Genomic DNA, 13,065 nt, shown 5'->3' with positions numbered 1-13,065 from the left:
CAGGATAGGATTAGATACACGGCTCAGCAGACAGTATCACACAGGAGAGGATTAGATACACGGCTCAGCAGACAGTATCACACAGGATAGGATTAGATACACGGCTCAGCAGTCAGTATCACACAGGATAGGATTAGATATAAGGCTCAGCAGACAGTATCACACAGTAGAGGATTAGATACACGGCTCAGCAGACAGTATCACACATGATAGGATCAGATACACAGCTCAGCAGACAGTATCACACATGATAGGATTAGATACACGGCTCAGCAGACAGTATCACACAGGATAGGATTAGATACACGGCTCAGCAGACAGTATCACACAGGATAGGATTAGATACACTGCTCAGCAGACAGTATCACACAGGATAGGATTAGTTACACGACTCAGCAGACAGTATCACACAGGATAGGATCAGATACACAGCTCAGCAGACAGTATCACACATGATAGGATTAGATACACGGCTCAGCAGACAGTATCACACAGGAGAGGATTAGATACACGGCTCAGCAGACAGTATCACACAGGATAGGATTAGATACACGGCTCAGCAGACAGTATCACACACGATAGGATTAGTTACACGACTCAGCAGACAGTATCACACAGGATAGGATTAGATACACGGCTGAGCAGACAGTATCACACAGGATAGGATTAGATACACGGCTCAGCAGACAGTATCACACAGGATAGGATTAGATACATGGCTCAGCAGACAGTATCACACAGGAGAGGATTAGATACACGGCTCAGCAGACAGTATCACACAGGAGAGGATTAGATACACGGCTCAGCAGACAGTATCACACAGGATAGGATTAGATACACGGCTCAGCAGACAGTATCACACAGGATAGGATTAGATACACGGCTCAGCAGACAGTATCACACAGGATAGGATTAGATACACGGCTCAGCAGACAGTATCACACAGGATAGGATTAGATACACGGCTCAGCAGACAGTATCACACAGGATAGGATTAGATACACGGCTCAGCAGACAGTATCACGCAGGAGAGGATTAGATACACGGCTCAGCAGACAGTATCACACAGGATAGGATTAGATACACGGCTCAGCAGACAGTATCACACAGGATAGGATTAGTTACACGACTCAGCAGACAGTATCACACAGGAGAGGATTAGATACACGGCTCAGCAGACAGTATCACACAGGAGAGGATTAGATACACGGCTCAGCAGACAGCATCACACAGGATAGGATTAGATACACGGCTCAGCAGACAGTATCACACAGGATAGGATTAGATACACGGCTCAGCAGACAGTATCACACAGGATAGGATTAGTTACACGACTCAGCAGACAGTATCACACAGGATAGGATTATATACACGGCTCAGCAGACAGTATCACACAGGATAGGATTAGATACACGGCTCAGCAGACAGTATCACACAGGATAGGATTAGATACACGGCTCAGCAGACAGTATCACACAGGATAGGATTAGATACACGGCTCAGCAGACAGTATCACACAGGATAGGATTAGATACACGGCTCAGCAGTCAGTATCACACAGGATAGGATTAGATACACGGCTCAGCAGTCAGTATCACACAGGATAGGATTAGATACACGGCTCAGCAGACAGTATCACACAGGAGAGGATTAGATACACGGCTCAGCAGACAGTATCACACAGGATAGGATTAGATACACGGCTCAGCAGACAGTATCACACAGGAGAGGATTAGATACACGGCTCAGCAGACAGTATCACACATGATAGGATTAGATACACAGCTCAGCAGACAGTATCACACAGGATAGGATTAGATACACGGCTCAGCAGACAGTATCACACAGGATAGGATTAGATACACGGCTCAGCAGACAGTATCACAGGATAGGATTAGATACACGGCTCAGCAGACAGTATCACACAGGAGAGGATTAGATACACGGCTCAGCAGACAGTATCACACAGGACCGGATTAGATACCGCGGCTGTTGTTCTATAACTCCCATTACTCTCCTTTGCAGTCTGTGAGCGGAAGAACAGTGCCGCCGTCCAGCTGCTGGTTGACTACAGGGCTGACGTTAACCACCGGTGTAACCAGGGCTGGACGGCGCTGCACGAGGCGGTGGCGAGGAACGCTCTGGACATCATTGATATCTTAGTAAAGGGAGGAGGAAAGATTGAAGCCAAGAACTGTTATGGCACCACCCCTTTATTTGTAGCGGCGCAGAGCGGACAGCTGGAGGCGCTGCGCTACATCGTTAAATGCGGTAGGTGACAACCTTAGGTGGCCGTGGTGGCGCGGGATCCTGTTGGTGGCCGCGGTGACCAGATTTTAGAAATAAATAAAATATTGAGGTGGACAATCCCTTTAATTTTTTGTTGTTGCTTTGCTTCACCAGGAGCTGACATAAACACGCAGGCCAACGACCTCGCCACCGCGCTCTTCGAAGCCTCCAAAAATGGCCATGACGACATTGTGGAGTTCCTCTTGTCCCAAGGAGCCGACGCCAATAAACAGAATAAAGATGGGTTTCTGCCCATTCACATCGCAGCGAAGAAACGTGACAACGATGAGTAAGTCGCCCCTCCCCCACACAGCCCACTCCCCCCGTGAACTCTGCCCCCCAAAATCATTCTGCATGCCTCCAACATGAGGAAAGCGAGATTGAGCTGACAGCTCCGGCCTCACGAGTAACACATCTGGCACTGGTATCACTGACAGCGCTGCGGCCGCGGGGGGCTGACGTCACCTCCGAGGAATGTAAGTGCATCTGTATGGGGGAACACATGGAGGACAGCGGCGGAGTCACAGGGGCGCTCCGCCATCGCCGGCTATGTCCTGTATAAGCTTAGATTCATCACCCGTAAGTCAGGAATATATTGTTCTTATCTCAGGGCTATGCTATAATTCTGACTTATTATCTCAGAGCTATGCTATATTCCTGACTTATTATCTCAGGGCTATGCTATAATCCTGATTTATTATCTCAGAGCTATGCCATATTCCTGACTTACTATCTCAGGGCTATGCTATAATCCTGATTTATTATCTCAGGGCTATTCTATAATCCTGACTTATTATCTCAGGGCTATGTTATATTCCTGATTTATTATCTCAGGGCTATGCTATATTCCTGATTTATTATCTCAGGGCTATGTTATAATCCTGATTTATTATCTCAGGGCTATGTTATATTCCTGACTTATTATCTCAGAGCTGTGCTACAATCCTGACTTACTATCTCAGGGCTATGCTATAATCCTGACTTAATATCTCAGGGCTATGCTAGAATCCTGACTTATTATCTCAGGGCTATGCTGTAATCCTGATTTATTATCTCAGGGCTATGCTATAATCCTGATTTATTTTCTCAGGGCTATGTTATATTCCTGATTTATTATCTCAGGGCTATTCTATAATCCTGATTTATTATTTCAGGGCTATGTTATAATCCTGACTTATTATCTCAGGGCTATGCTATATTCCTAACTTATTATCTCAGAGCTATGCTATATTCCTAACTTATTATCTCAGAGCTATGTTATATTCCTGACTTATTATCTCAGGGCTATGCTATAATCCTGATTTATTATCTCAGAGCTGTGCTACAATCCTGACTTACTATCTCAGGGCTATGCTATAATCCTGATTTATTATCTCAGGGCTATGCTATAATCCTGACTTATTATCTCAGGGCTATGCTATAATCCTGACTTATTATCTCAGAGCTGTGCTACAATCCTGACTTACTATCTCAGGGCTATGCTATAATCCTGACTTATTATCTCAGGGCTATGCTATAATCCTGACTTATTATCTCAGGGCTATGCTATAATCCTGACTTATTATCTCAGGGCTATGCTATAATCCTGACTTATTATCTCAGGGCTATGCTATAATCCCGACTTATTATCTCAGGGCTATACTGTAATCCTGACTTATTATCTCAGGGCTATGTTATATTCCTGATTTATTATCTCAGGGCTATGCTATATTCCTGATTTATTATCTCAGGGCTATGCTATAATCCTCATTTATTATCTCAGGGCTATGTTATATTCCTGATTTATTATCTCAGGGCTATTCTATAATCCTGATTTATTATTTCAGGGCTATGTTATAATCCTGACTTATTATCTCAGGGCTATGCTATATTCCTGACTTATTATCTCAGAGCTATGTTATATTCCTGACTTATTATCTCAGGGCTATGCTATAATCCTGATTTATTATCTCAGAGCTGTGCTACAATCCTGACTTATTATCTCAGGGATATGCTAGATTTCTGACATATTATCTCAGGGTTATGCTATCATCCTGACTTATTATCTCAGGGCTATGCTATATTCCTGAAGTATTATCACAGGGCTATGCTATAATCCTGATTTATTATCTCAGGGCTATGCTATAATCCTGACTTATTATCTCAGGGCTATGCTATATTCCTGACATATTATCTCAGGGCTATGCTATATTCCTGACTTATTATCTCAGGGCTATGCTATAATCCTGACTTATTATCTCAGGCCTATGTTATATTCCTGAAGTATTATCTCAGAGCTATGCTATAATCTTGACTTATTATCTCAGAGCTATGCTATATTCCTGACGTATTATCTCAGGGCTATGCTATAATCCTGATTTATTATCTCAGGGCTATGCTATAATCCTGACTTATTATCTCACGGTTATGCTATATTCCTGACGTATTATCTCAGGGCTATGCTATAATCCTGATTTATTATCTCAGGGCTATGTTATATTCCTGATTTATTATCTCAGGGCTATGCTATAATCCTGATTTGTTATTTCACGGCTATGCTATAATCCTGATTTATTATCTCAGGGCTATGCTATAATCCTGACTTATTATTTCAGAGCTGTGCGCTATAATCCTGATTTATTATCTCAGGGCTATGCTATCATCCTGACTTATTATCTCAGGGTTATGCTATAATACTTATTTATTATCTCAGGGCTATGCTATAAACCTGACTTATTATCTCGGGGATATGCTATCATCCTGACTTATTATCTCAGGGCTATGCTATATTCCTGACGTATTCTCTCAGGGCTATGCTATAATCCTGACTTATTATCTCAGAGCTGTGCTACAATCCTGACTTACTATCTCAGGGCTATGCTATAATCCTGATTTATTATCTCAGGGCTATGCTATAATCCTGATTTATTATCTCAGGGCTATGCTATAATCCTGATTTATTATCTCAGAGCTATGCTATATTCCTGACTTATTTTCTCAGAGCTATGTTTTATTCCTGACTTATTATCTCAGGGCTATGCTATATTCCTGAAGTATTATCACAGGGCTATGCTATAATCCTGATTTATTATCTCAGGGCTATGCTATAATCCTGACTTATTATCTCAGGGCTATGCTATATTTCTGACTTATTATCTCAGGGCTATGCTACAATCCTGACTTATTATCTCAGGTATATGCTATATTCCTGACATATTATCTCAGGGCTATGCTATAATCCTGATTTACTATCTCCGGGCTATTCTATATTCCTGAAGTATTATCTCGGAGCTATGCTATATTCCTGACGTATTATCTCACAGTTATGCTGTATTCCTGACTTATTATCTCAGAGCTGTGCTATAATCCTGATTTATTATCTCAGGGCTATGCTACAATCCTGATTTGTTATTTCAGGGCTATGCTATAATCCTGACTTATTATCTCAGGGCTATCCTATAATCCTGATTTATTATCTCAGAGCTGTGCGCTATAATCCTGACTTTTTATCTCAGAGCTATGCTATATTCCTGACTTATTATCTCAGGGCTATGCTATATTCCTGACGTATTATCTCAGGGCTGTACTATCATCCTGACTTATTATCTTAGGGCAATGCTATAATCCTGATTTATTATCTCAGGGCTATGCTATAATCCTGATTTATTATCTCAGAGCTATGCTATATTCCTGACTTATTATCTCAGGGCTATGTTATATTCCTGACTTATTATCTCAGGGCTATGCTATAATCCTGATTTATTATCTCAGGGCTATTCTATAATCCTGATTTATTATCTTAGGGCTATGCTATAATCCTGACTTTTTATCTCAGAGCTATGCTATATTTCTGACTTATCTCAGGGATATGCTATATTCCTGACGTATTATCTCAGGGCTGTGCTATCATCCTGCCTTATTATCTCAGGGCTATGCTATATTCCTGAAATATTATCTCAGGGCTATGTTATATTCCTGCCTTATTATCTCAGGGCTATGCTATAATCCTGAAGTATTATCTCAGAGCTATGTTATATTCCTGACTTATTATCTCAGGGCTATGCTATAATCCTGACTTATTATCTCAGGGCTATGCTATAATCCTGACGTATTATATCAGAGCTATGCGATATTCCTGACTTATTATCTCAGGGCTATGCTATAATCCTGATTTATTATCTCAGGGCTACGCTATAATACTGATTTATTTTTTCAGGTCTATGCTATAATCCTGACTTATCTCAGAGCTATGCTATATTCCTGACTTATTATCTCAGGGATATGCTATCATCCCGACTTATTATCTCAGGGCTATGCTATATTCCTGACGTATTCTCTCAGGGCTATGCTATAATCCTGACTTATTATCTCAGAGCTATGCTATATTCCTGACTTGTTATCTCAGGGCTATGCTATAATCCTGACTTATTATCTCAGGGTTATGCTATAATCCTTATTTATTGTCTCAGGGCTATGCTATAATCCTGACTTATTATCTCAGGGCTATGCTATAATCCTGACTTATTATCTCAGGGCTATGCTATAATCCTGATTTATTATCTCAGGGCTATGCTATATGACTGACTTATTATCTCAGGGCTATGCTATAATCCTGACTTATTATCTCAGAGCTATGCTATATTCCTGACTTATTATCTCAGGACTATGCTATATTCCTGACTTATTATCTTAGAGCTATGTTTTATTTCTGACGTATTATCTCAGGGCTATTCTATAATCCTAATTTATTATCTCAGGGATATGCTATAATCCTGACATTTTATCTCAGAGCTATGCTATATTCCTGACTTATTATCTCAGGGCTATGCTATAATACTGACTTATTATCTCGGGGATATGCTATATTCCTGACTTATTATCTCAGGGCTATGCTATCATCCTGACTTATTATCTCAGGGCTATGCTATATTCCTGACGTATTCTCTCAGGGCTATGCTATAATCCTGATTTATTATCTCAGAGATATGCTATATTCCTGACTTATTACCTCAGAGCTATGTTATATTCCTGACTTATCTCAGGGCTATTCTATAATCCTGATTTATTATCTTAGGGCTATGCTATAATCCTGACTTTTTATCTCAGAGCTGTGCTATAATCCTGATTTATTATCTTAGGGTTATGCTATAATCCTGATTTATTATCTCAGAGCTATGCTATATTCTTGACTTATTATCTCAGGGATATGCTATATTCCTGACGTATTATCTCAGGGCTGTACTATCATCCTGACTTATTATCTCAGCGCAATGCTATAATCCTGATTTATTATCTCAGGGCTATGCTATAATCCTGATTTATTATCTCAGAGCTATGCTATATTCCTGACTTATTATCTCAGGGCTATGCTATATTCCTGACTTATTACCTCAGAGCTATGTTATATTCCTGACTTATTATCTCAGGGCTATGCTATAATCCTGATTTATTATCTCAGGGCTATTCTATAATCCTGATTTATTATCTTAGGGCTATGCTATAATCCTGACTTTTTATCTCAGAGCTATGCTATATTTCTGACTTATCTCAGGGATATGCTATATTCCTGACGTATTATCTCAGGGCTGTGCTATCATCCTGACTTATTATCTCAGGGCTATGCTATATTCCTGAAATATTATCTCAGGGCTATGCTATATTCCTGCCTTATTATCTCAGGCCTATGCTATAATCCTGAAGTATTATCTCAGAGCTATGCTAGATTCCTGACGTATTATCTCAGGGCTATGCTATAATCTTGACTTATTATCTCAGAGCTATGCTATATTCCTGACGTATTATCTCAGGGCTATGCTATAATCCTGATGTATTATATCAGAGCTTTGCGATATTCCTGACTTATTATCTCAGGGCTATGCTATAATACTGATTTATTATCTCAGGTCTATGCTATAATCCTGACTTATCTCAGAGCTATGCTATATTCCTGACTTATTATCTCAGGGATATGCTATCATCCCGACTTATTATCTCAGGGCTATGCTATATTCCTGACGTATTCTCTCAGGGCTATGCTATAATCCTGACTTATTATCTCAGAGCTATGCTATATTCCTGACTTGTTATCTCAGGGCTATGCTATAATCCTGACTTATTATCTCAGGGTTATGCTATAATCCTTATTTATTGTCTCAGGGCTATGCTATATGACTGACTTATTATCTCAGGGCTATGCTATAATCCTGATTTATTATCTCAGGGCTATGCTATAATCCTGACTTATTATCTCAGGACTATGCTATATTCCTGACTTATTATCTTAGAGCTATGTTTTATTTCTGACGTATTATCTCAGGGCTATTCTATAATCCTAATTTATTATCTCAGGGATATGCTATAATCCTGACATTTTATCTCAGAGCTATGCTATATTCCTGACTTATTATCTCAGGGCTATGCTATAATACTGACTTATTATCTCGGGGATATGCTATATTCCTGACTTATTATCTCAGGGCTATGCTATCATCCTGACTTATTATCTCAGGGCTATGCTATATTCCTGACGTATTCTCTCAGGGCTATGCTATAATCCTGATTTATTATCTCAGAGCTATGCTATATTCTTGACTTATTATCTCAGGGATATGCTATATTCCTGACGTATTATCTCAGTGCTGTACTATCATCCTGACTTATTATCTCAGGGCAATGCTATAATCCTGATTTATTATCTCAGGTCTATGCTATAATCCTGATTTATTATTTCAGAGCTATGCTATATTCCTGACTTATTATCTCTGGACTATGCTATATTCCTCACTTATTATCTCAGAGCTATGTTTTATTCCTGATTTATTATCTCAGGGCTATTCTATAATCCTGATTTATTATCTTAGGGCTATGCTATAATCCTGACTTTTTATCTCAGAGCTATGCTATATTTCTGACTTATTATCTCAGGGATATGCTATATTCCTGACGTATTATCTCAGGGCTGTGCTATCATCCTGACTTATTATCTCAGGGCTATGCTATATTCCTGAAATATTATCTCGTGGCTATGCTATATTCCTGCCTTATTATCTCAGGGCTATGCTATAATCCTGAAGTATTATCTCAGAGCTATGCTATATTCCTGACGTATTATCTCAGGGCTATGCTATAATCCTGACGTATTATATCAGAGCTATGCTATATTCCTGACGTATTATCTCAGGGCTATGCTATCATCCTGACTTATTATCTCAGGGCTATGCTATATTCCTGACGTATTCTCTCAGGGCTATGCTATAATCCTGACTTATTATCTCAGAGCTATGCTATATTCTTGACTTGTTATCTCAGGGCTATGCTATAATCCTGACTTATTATCTCAGGGTTATGCTATAATCCTTATTTATTGTCTCAGGGCTATGCTATAATCCTGACTTATTATCTCAGGGCTATGCTATAATCCTGACTTATTATCTCAGGGCTATGCTATAATCCTGATTTATTATCTCCGGGCTATGCGATATTCCTGATTTATTATCTCAGGGCTACGCTATAATACTGATTTATTATCTCAGGTCTATGCTATAATCCTGACTTATCTCAGAGCTATGCTATATTCCTGACTTATTATCTCAGGGCTATGCTATCATCCTGACTTATTATCTCAGGGCTATGCTATATTCCTGACGTATTCTCTCAGGGCTATGCTATAATCCTGACTTATTATCTCAGAGCTATGCTATATTCCTGACTTGTTATCTCAGGGCTATGCTATAATCCTGACTTATTATCTCAGGGCTATGCGATATTCCTGACTTATTATCTCAGGGCTACGCTATAATACTGATTTATTATCTCAGGTCTATGCTATAATCCTGACTTATCTCAGAGCTATGCTATATTCCTGACTTATTATCTCAGGGCTATGCTATATTCCTGACGTATTATCTCAGGGCTATGCTATATTCCTTACTTATTACCTCAGGGCTATGCTATAATCCTGACTTATTATCTCAGGGCTACGCTATAATACTGATTTATTATCTCAGGTCTATGCTATAATCCTGACTTATCTCAGTGCTATGCTATAATCCTGATTTATTATCTCAGGGCTATGCTATCTTCCTGACGTATTATCTCAGGGCTATACTATAATCCTGACTTATTATCTCAGGACTATGTTATATTAATGATGTATTATCTCAGGGCTATGCTATATTTCTTACCTTTTATCCAGGGCTATGTTATTTTGATGACAGGTGTGATATATTCTTGATATTTTAGCATCGTCTCCATGTTGATCCCAGTGACGAGCCGCGTGCGGGTGAAGAGAAGTGGGATAAGCCCCTTGCACATAGCAGCAGAGCGCAATAATGATGACATATTGGAGGAGCTCATCAATGCCGGCTACGATGTTAACTTCACCCTCTCCTTTGACCGCGCCCGACTGTACGAGGACCGGCGCAGCACCGTCATCTACTTCTCAGTGATGAACAACAATATTCATGCAACTAAATTGCTGCTAGAAGCCGGAGCCAACCCAAATATCGATATCATCAATCCACTGCTGATCTCCATACGTCACGGCTGTCTGACCACCATGAAGATGCTTCTGAAACACGGGGCAAATATAAACGCCTATATCGCCACCCACCCAACCTCCTTCCCGGCCACCATCATGTTCTCCATGAAGTATCTCAGCCTGCTGAAGTATATCATGGACCTCGGGTGCGACGCAGATTCCTGCTTCACCTGTGTGTATGGAAATGGACCTCATCCTCCAGTACAAGATGAAAGACGACAGGAAGATGCACCCCAAAACCCGAAACAACCCAAAATTGTCCAGGTACAGCCAAATAGTAAATCACAAGACCATAACAACTATATTACTGCTCCTATGTGCAAGAATATAACTACTATAATACTGCCCCCCTATGTACAAGGATATAACTACTATAATACTACCCCCTATGTACAAGAACATAACTACTATAATACTGCCCCTATGTACAAGAATATAACTACTATAATACTGCCCCTATGTACAAGGATATAACTACTATAATACTGCCCCCTATATACAAGAATATAACTACTATAATACTGCCCCTATGTACAAGGATATAACTACTATAAAGCCCCCTATGTACAAGAATATAACTACTATAATACTGCTCCTATGTGCAAGAATATATCTACTATAATACTGCTCCCTATGTACAAGGATATAACTACTATAATACTGCTCTTATGTACAATAATATATCTACTATAATACTGCTCCTATGTACAAGAATATATCTACTATAATACTGCTCCTATGTACAGGAATATAACTACTATAATACTGCCCCTATGTACAAGAATATAACTACTATAATGCTGCCCCCTATGTACAAGAATATAACTACTATAATACTGCTCCTATATACAATAATATAACTACTATAATACTGCTCCTATGTACAAGAATATAACTACTATAATGCCCCCTATGTACAAGAATATAACTACTATAATACTGCTCCTATGTACAAGAATATATCTACTATAATACTGCTCCCTATATACAAGAATATAACTACTATAATACTGCCCCCCTATGTACAAGAACATAACTACTATAATACTGCTCCTATGTACAAGAATATAACTACTATAATACTGCTACTATGTACAAGAATATAACTACTATAATGCTGCCTCTATGTACAAGAATATAACTGCTATAATACTGCTCCTATGTACAAGAATATAACTACTATAATACTGCTCCTATGTACAAGAATATAACTGCTATAATACTGCTCCTATGTACAAGAATATAACTACTATAATACTGCTCCTATGTACAAGAATATATCTACTATAATACTGCTCCCTATGTACAAGGATATAACTACTATAATACTGCCCCCTATGTACAAGAACATAACTACTATAATACTGCTCCTATGTACAAGAATATAACTACTATAATACTGCTCCTATGTACAAGAATATAACTACTATAATGCTGCCTCTATGTACAAGAATATAACTACTATAATACTGCCCCTATGTACAAGAATATAACTACTATAATACTGTCCCTATGTACAAGAATATAACTGCTAGAATACTGCTCCTATGTACAAGAATATAACTACTATAATACTGCTCCTATATACAAGAATATAACTACTATAATACTGCTTCTATGTACAAGAATATAACTACTATAATACTGCCCCTATGTACAAGAATATAACTACTATAATACTGCCCCTATGTACAAGAATATAACTACTATAATACTGCTCCTATGTACTAGAATATAACTGCTATAATACTGCTCCTATGTACAAGAATATAACTACTATAATACTGCCCCTATGTACAAGAATATAACTACTATAATACTGCCCCTATGTACTAGAATATAACTACTATAATACTGCCCCCTATGTACAAGAATATAACTACTATAATACTGTCCCCTATGTACAAGAATATAACTACTATAATACTGCTCCTATGTACAAGAATATAACTACTATAATACTGCTCCTATATACAAGAATATAACTACTATAATACTGCTCCTATGTACAAGAATATAACTACTATAATACTGCCCCTATGTACAAGAATATAACTACTATAATACTGCTCCTATGTACTAGAATATAACTGCTATAATACTGCTCCTATGTACAAGAATATAATGTGGGGGTCGTGATGACATTCCACTCGTCCTCCAGTCACTCCAAATTCAAACTATGAGCATGGGTCAACCATTCAAAGAATGAGTCAGACAATAAGCTGGTTCAAGCTCAGAGCATGCTCAGAAGGCTACTA

At 38.8% G+C, this 13,065-nt stretch overlaps 1 protein-coding gene across 2 annotated transcripts in view; it reads left to right on the top strand.

Annotated features, from left to right (window-relative positions):
• The window catches only part of ASB2 (ankyrin repeat and SOCS box containing 2), a 139,014-nt gene that overhangs the window by 106,121 nt on the left and 19,828 nt on the right, over positions 1–13,065 (top strand). For both annotated transcript variants that reach the window (XM_073638308.1, XM_073638307.1), the window contains exons 6-8: positions 2,026–2,271; positions 2,404–2,578; positions 10,510–11,071. In XM_073638308.1, the coding sequence (XP_073494409.1) occupies positions 2,026–2,271; positions 2,404–2,578; positions 10,510–11,071 (983 nt within the window). The remainder of the gene's footprint in view (positions 1–2,025; positions 2,272–2,403; positions 2,579–10,509; positions 11,072–13,065) is intronic.

The sequence above is a fragment of the Phyllobates terribilis genome, unplaced genomic scaffold, assembly GCF_046119375.1.
Source record: "Phyllobates terribilis strain yellow unplaced genomic scaffold, ASM4611937v1 Scaffold_7__3_contigs__length_470593459, whole genome shotgun sequence".
Classification (NCBI taxonomy): domain Eukaryota; kingdom Metazoa; phylum Chordata; class Amphibia; order Anura; family Dendrobatidae; genus Phyllobates; species Phyllobates terribilis.
This window is presented reverse-complemented; position numbering and strand designations above follow the sequence as displayed.